This window comes from Natrix helvetica, assembly GCF_964273705.1.
Source record: "Natrix helvetica genome assembly, chromosome: 7".
In the NCBI taxonomy this organism is placed as follows: Eukaryota; Metazoa; Chordata; class Lepidosauria; order Squamata; family Natricidae; genus Natrix; species Natrix helvetica.
In genome coordinates, this window is record NC_138558.1 from 75,735,661 (window position 1) to 75,743,160 (window position 7,500).

Sequence of the window (7,500 nt, forward strand, 5' to 3'; positions counted from 1 at the left end):
TGACTCAAAACTGTCACGTTGAAAATGTTCACATTGAAAATGTGTTCCCGTTGAGAATAAACAGAGAGTCAGTTTGTTTGGTGAAAAACTTTATCTCGGTCTAAGAAACCACGTGATAACCGGCACTAAATTACTATGACGCAAAGGTAAGCAATTCCAAGTCAGTTCTAACAAAGTTACCGTATATATATATCATTACCCCGTCCAGCTCCACCCACAAATCTACCCAGATGATGGCCCAAATCACCAGCACCAATCACCATCACCCTCAGCCCCCCCGCCCCACTCAGTGTCATCATTGCCTCCCTCCTTATCGGCTGCACCCACGTAGAAGAGTTACTTCAGAGTAAGCGGTTGCAACCAAGTAGAGGAGTTACTTCAGAGTAAGCAGTTGCAACCAAGTAGAGGAGTTACTTCAGAGTAAGCAATTGCATCCGAGTGGAAGAGTTACTTCAGAGTAGGCAGTTGCAACGGAGTAGAAGAGTTACTTCAGAGTAAGCGGTTACAACCAAGTAGAGGAGTTACTTCAGAGTAAGCAGTTGCAACCAAGTAGAGGAGTTACTTCAGAGTAAGCAATTGCATCCGAGTGGAAGAGTTACTTCAGAGTAGGCAGTTGCAACGGAGTAGAAGAGTTACTTCAGAGTAAGCGGTTACAACCAAGTAGAGGAGTTACTTCAGAGTAAGCGGTTGCACCCGAGTGGAAGAGTTACTTCAGTGTAGGTGGTTGCAATAGAGTAGAAGAGTTACTTCAGAGTAAGTGGTTGCAACGAGGTAGAGGAGTTACTTCAGAGTAAGCGGTTGCAGCCAAGTAGAGGAGTTACTTCAGAGTAAGCGGTTGCACCCGAGTGGAAGAGTTACTTCAGAGTAGGTGGTTGCAATGGAGTAAAAGAGTTACTTCAGAGTAGGCGGTTGCACCCAAGTGGAAGAGTTACTTCAGAGTAGGTGGTTGCACCCAAGTGGAAGAGTTACTTCAGAGTAGGTGGTTGCAATGGAGTAGAAGAGTTACTTCAGAGTAGGCGGTTGCACCCGAGTGGAAGAGTTACTTCAGAGTAGGTGGTTGCAACGGAGTAGAAGAGTTACTTCAGAGTAGGTGGTTGCACCCGAGTGGAAGAGTTACTTCAGAGTAGGTGGTTGCAATGGAGTAGAAGAGTTACTTCAGAGTAGGTGGTTGCACCCGAGTGGAAGAGTTACTTCAGTGTAGGTGGTTGCAATGGAGTAGAAGAGTTACTTCAGAGTAGGTGGTTGCAATGGAGTAGAAGAGTTACTTCAGAGTAGGTGGTTGCACCCGAGTGGAAGAGTTACTTCAGAGTAGGTGGTTGCAACGGAGTAGAAGAGTTACTTCAGAGTAGGTGGTTGCACCCGAGTGGAAGAGTTACTTCAGTGTAGGTGGTTGCAATGGAGTAGAAGAGTTACTTCAGAGTAGGTGGTTGCACCCGAGTGGAAGAGTTACTTCAGAGTAGGTGGTTGCAACGGAGTAGAAGAGTTACTTCAGAGTAGGTGGTTGCAATGGAGTAGAAGAGTTACTTCAGAGTAAGCGGTTGCACCCGAGTGGAAGAGTTACTTCAGTGTAGGTGGTTGCAATAGAGTAGAAGAGTTACTTCAGAGTAGGGGGTTGCACCCAAGTGGAAGAGTTACTTCAGAGTAGGTGGTTGCACCCAAGTGGAAGAGTTACTTCAGAGTAGGTGGTTGCAACGGAGTAGAAGAGTTACTTCAGAGTAGGTGGTTGCAATGGAGTAGAAGAGTTACTTCAGAGTAGGTGGTTGCACCCGAGTGGAAGAGTTACTTCAGAGTAGGCGGTTGCACCCGAGTGGAAGAGTTACTTCAGAGTAGGTGGTTGCAATGGAGTAGAAGAGTTACTTCAGAGTAGGCGGTTGCACCCGAGTCAAAGAGTTACTTCAGAGTAGGTGGTTGCAACTGAGTAGAAGTTATTTCAGAGTAGGTGGTTGCGCCCGAATGGGAGAGTTACTTTAGAGTAGGCTCTGAAGTGCAGTTGCTGTCCAGAGTTGTGAGGGAAGCCATGTGGAGCTGCATGCAGCTACAGGCTCGGGCGACATCAGAGAGAGAGAGGTGGGGCTTCGGCGGTGGCCCCAGTGGCCTTAGCATCAGCGTCGGTGTTGGCATGTAAGCATGGCTGAGCTGGTGTGGCATTGGCAGCGGCCGGGCGGGTAAGCTGTTGGCGGCGACGATAGTGGTGTGGAAGCCCTTGCCGAGGTCGGGAGCTCCCCCGCCAATATCAGCACACGGACTGACAAAAACATTATCCAGGGATGTGTAGATTTGTCTTCCTACATGTTGAATCTCTGGATTCCAGAGCATTTTTCCTCCTGCCCCCTTGTACTAAGAGAGCATCACTAAGAGATTGCCTGGAGATCCTGAGCACATTCTGGGACCCTGCAACATAACCTCCTGGGTTTCTGGATTTCAGGCTTTCAAGTAATACATTGATCAGGCAGAATGGGCACGGACTGTTGGCTCACAGTTGTTGCACACCCGATCACCCATATTAATCTACCGAATGTCTTATTTGTCATCCAATTGGTCATTAAAAACATCATCAGAAAAGCACAACAAATAATGTTCCTTCTGCGCCAACTGAGGAAGCTCAAAGTGCCCAAGGAGCTGCTGATTCTGTTCTACAGAGGAATCCTTGAGTCTGTCATCTGCACCTCCATAACTGTCTGGTTTGGCTCTGCAACCCAACAAGACAGACACGGACTTCAGAGGAGAATCAGAACTGCAGAAAAAACAATGGCTACCAACCGGCCTTCCATGGAGGACCTGCACACTGCAGGAGTCAAAAAGAGGGACGTGAAAATATCTACAGACCCCTCACATCCTGGATATGAGTTGTTTCAACTCCTACCCTCAAAACGACCCTATAGGGCACTGCACACCAGAACAACTGGACACAAGGACAGTTTGTCCCCCTGAACGCCATCACTCTACTAAAATAATTCCCTCACCACTGTCTAATGCCCTGGGATGACAAACCACATAGTAGAGTTTATCCTTCTCATCTTTCCTATTACCTACTCCTGTAGAATCTTATGTCTATCGCTTTGTTGTTGCTTCTTATGATTTATGTAGATTGCTTATATTTGGTCTCCTATGACTGTCCCTGAGTGTTGTACCTGATAATTCATGACAATTGTATTTTATGATGGAGTGGTGTGATGGCCTACAGGTGGAGCTCTCGCCTCACAATCAGGAGGCTGTGAGTTCGATCCTAGGTAGAGGCAGATGTTTCTCTCTCTGGGAACTTGGAAATTATATCTGCTGAATATAATTCCGCATTGGTGACAGGAAGGGCATCTGGCCAGTAAACACTCGGCTCCATTTAGTTGCCCAGACTCCACCCTGCAAGGCACTAAAGAGACAATAATGATTGCATTTTATGATTATGATCATGATTTATCACTTGGTGCTTGTATGAAGCCTGAGAGCTTCTGCACCGGAGACAAATACCTTGTGTGTCACACTTGGCCAATTAAGATGTTCTGTTCTGTTCCATTCTATTCTATTCCATTCTATTCCTTATTCCATTTCATATTCCATTCTATTCTATTCTGTTCTGTTCTATTCCTTATTCCACTCCTTATTCCATTTCATATTCTACTCTGCTCTGCTCTACTCTACTCCTATTCCATTCTATTTCTTAGTCCAGTTCATATTCTATTCTATTCCTTATTCCATTCCATTCCATTCCTTATTCTATTTCATATTCTACTCTACTCTACTCTACTCTACTCTACTCTACTCTACTCTACTCTACTCTGCTCTGCTCTGCTCTGCTCTACTCTACTCCTATTTTATTCTATTCTATTCTATTCTTTGCTATTCTATTCTATTCTATTCTTTGCTATGCTAGGCTATGCTATGCTATGCTATGCTATGCTATGCTATGCTATGCTATGCTATGCTATTGGAATCTTCCCAGCAAGACTGTCCAATTAACCATCATTTTATCTCTTCCAGGGATTCTTTAATTTGGCTCTTCTTCTGGAAGAAGGTTATTCTATCCCAAGTTCCCTTTTAGACCGTTTAGAAATCGACCGCACTGCCCACTCCAGAAATGTGTCCCTCCGCCAAGAGCTTTATGAAAGGTAGGCCTGTTCTGTCTTCTTTTTGACAGATACTGAAGTCAGAGTTGAACGTTTGGAGTGGCCTGTGTGGAACATGAGTCAAAGATGAGTTGTGGGAATGAACCCTTCAGTTTCTCCTTCTGCACAAACGCTCGAAAGAAACTAGGCCTAGAGACGAGGTGAATTCTGGTTCAAAAGTGTGGACAATTGTCACTTCCGGTTGAGAGCCAAAACATCCGTTTTGCAACGGGGCAACATTTCAAGATCAGAAGCTCAAGATCAGAAGCTCAAACCAGGGGTGGGTTCCGGCCGGCACGACTGCCGTTCACTCGTGTGCACGCTTTGCACGCATGCGCATTGCGATAGAAATTGTTCTGCACGGCGGCAGCGATGGCAGCAACTGGGGAAACAGTTCAGGGGCGTGGCGCAGATGTGGGTTCCTACCGGTTCGCATCGGTTCGGAGGAACTGGTAGTGGAAATGGCGACTGGGTCTCCGAACCGGTAGGGCCGGCATGCTCGCCAGGCCCCTGAACCAGTTCCCCGGTCTCTGTGACATCTTTTTTTTGACCCTTTTAAATGTTCCGTGCATGCAAAATGACGCACGCACCGAACTGGCAGTAATGCCAGCAGAAACTCACTCCTGGTGTGGCAGGCCTGGGTCGCTGCCAGCTCCAGAGACCCAGGCCGCCATACCGCTGCCGGTTCGGCCAAACTGATCCAAACTGGTAAGAGCCCACCACTGACTTGAATTACAATTAGGATCTTTGAGATAACCCATAGGTACTCTGCACAGGTGCTTCTTGTAAGTAGCTGCAAGAATTAATGTTTTCCGGTCAGCTGATGAGCTGAGCAGGTGGGAGTCAATTTCAACAAATCAGAATAGAGCTGGAAGGGACCTTGGAGATCTTCTAGTCCAAACCCCTGCTCAAGGAGGAGACCCTATACCATTTCAGATAGGTGGTAGTCCAGTCTTTTCTTAAAAACCTCCAGGGATGGAAGCCCCCACAACTTCTGAAGGTAAGCCGCTCCATTAGATCATTGTTCTCACTGTTAGGAAGTTTCTCCTTAGTTCTAAGTTGCTTCTCTCCTTGATTAGTGTCCGCCCATTGCTTCTTGTCCTGCCTTCAGGTGCTTTGGAGAATAGCTTGACTCCCTCTTCTTTGGGGCAGCCCCTTAAATAGTGCCGATCAAGGGAGATCGCCACAATCTATGCTCACAGTCCTTAATGCAGCCTTTTTTAAGGACACAAAAAATCAAACCTCATTCCTTAACCATTTGGAATTTTATTTGTTGCTTTGGAAATATTACAATCCTCCAGAACAGAAAGTATGACTGCAATCCCTCAGCGAATGTTTTTTTTTTTTTGGGGGGGGGGGGAAATTTTAAATACAATTTGGGGAAAACATGCGTTTTTAAATTAAACAGCAAACGTGTGCCTAGAATTACAGATTTTTGGGCCGTTGACAATGAATTGATGGTCCCAAGTGGAGCTAGAATGGTCATTTTAAATTAATTAAAAGAATGCCTCTTTTGGGAAACTGCGGCTGGTTTTGTTTGAAGTGAAAAAGAAACTTAGACGGGACTTTGAGGATTGGAGACTAGAGGGAGCTAGAGGATAGTAAAGAGTATAATTGAAGGAAGAATGGGGCAGAATATTTAACAGTGACTTTTTAATGGATAGTTTTGAAAACCGGTCCTCAAAACTGCACAACATGATGGATAGATGGAGGCAGTGGTGGGATTAAAATAATTTAACAACCGGTTCTCTGCCCTAATGATTTCGTCCAACAACCAGTTCACCAAACTACTCAGAAAGTTAACAACTGATTCTTCTGAAGTGGTGCGGACCGTCTGAATCCCACCACTGGATGGAGCAGGGGTTGGCAACCTTAAACACTCAAATGTGATTGTCACACATTGGCAGTTGTGACACATATTTTGAGCGACAGGGAGCCGCAGTAGAGGGATGAAAGAGACACATGCAGCCCCAGAGCCACTGGTTGCTGATCCCTGGGTGGAGGGTTAAAGAAATTGCAGAAGAGGAATAAGATATTCCTGGATAAGTTTGGAAATTAATTTGAAAGTGGATATAAAGATGACAAGGCATGAGAAGGATATGGAGAAAGATCTATTGGACCTACAAACGAAACAGCCTCTGGTTCACTGCCTAAAAGAGATATGCCACTACTAAATCAGGAAAAAAGGAAAGATACGGAAAACTTTTTTCTTATTGGGCGTACCAATGAGATCTTAGCGTTCCCACGGATTTAAAAAATAGATGTCGAGAAACCAAACTCTGGGACTTCATTTGAAGGAGTTAAAAAATGGAGGCAGTTAAAAGTAGAGGAAAGACATACAGGGTTCCCTTATTCGATCAAGATTAAGAGGGTTAAATCTGGAAGCCCTCAGTGGACTTCTGCTGATGAAGGACAGATTTTGGATTTTGTTTTTAGTTAAGAGGTGAGAACCGGGGGGGAGGAGCATATATTGTATCTTAAGAGAGGGTGATGCATTCCTAAAATTGTACTTGTGGGAATGAAGAGAGAAGACACTTGGGTTTTTTTTCTTCTTTTTTTTCTCTTCTCTTCTATTTTCTTCTCTCCTCTTTGTCTCTTGTCTTCCCTTACCTTCTCTCTCCTTCCATTCTTATTCCTTCCATCTCTCTTCTCTTCACTCTTCTCTTCTCTCTTATTTGTCTCTTCACTTCTCTTCTCTTTTCTTCCTTCCATCTCTCCTCTTCTCTCTCCTCTCCTCTTTGACTCTTCCCTTCTCTTCTCTCGCCTTCAATTCTTCTTCCTTCCAACTCTCCCTCCTTCTCTTCTCTTTTCTTCTCTCCTCTCTTCTTTGTCTCTTCTCTTCCCTTCCCTTCTCTCCTAACCCTTCTTCTTTCCACCTCTCCCTCCTTTTCTTCTCTCCTCTTCTCTTTGTCTCTGCACTTCATTTCTCTTCTCTCTCCTTCCATTTTTCTTCCTTCCATCTCTCCCTCCTCTTTATCTCTTCTCTTCTCTTCCCTCCCCTTCCCTCCCCTTCCCATCTCCTTCTTTTCATTCACTATTTGGTATCCTATCCTATGACTATACTTGAGTGTTGCATCTTATGATGATTGTATTTTATTGTTATGACTATGATTTATCCCTTGTTGCTTGCATGTACAGTAAGAGCTTCCGCACCGGAGACAAATTCCTCGTGTGTGTCCCAATCACACTTGGCCAATAAAGAATTCTATAAGGCCCTAAATCTTACAAATTGTTGAACTTATTTTTAATACATTACATAATGTTCTTCCACAGATGCTGGAATTACAGCAACCAAGACTCTATCAACCCATGCACATTAGCCTTGCTTTACCTACAACTGAGGATTTGGTCCAACAACATTTTCCATTCTGATCTGGTAAGTACTCCTCCGTTGCCCTTT

The 7,500-nt window shown here is 44.9% G+C and overlaps 1 protein-coding gene across 1 annotated transcript in view; it reads left to right on the plus strand.

The window, feature by feature from the left end:
- SEL1L3 (SEL1L family member 3) overlaps positions 1-7,500 on the plus strand; it is a 48,481-nt gene that overhangs the window by 36,574 nt on the left and 4,407 nt on the right. Inside the window, exons 19-20 of the mRNA XM_081959724.1 lie at positions 3,976-4,103; positions 7,374-7,476. Of these exons, the coding sequence (XP_081815850.1) occupies positions 3,976-4,103; positions 7,374-7,476 (231 nt within the window). The remainder of the gene's footprint in view (positions 1-3,975; positions 4,104-7,373; positions 7,477-7,500) is intronic.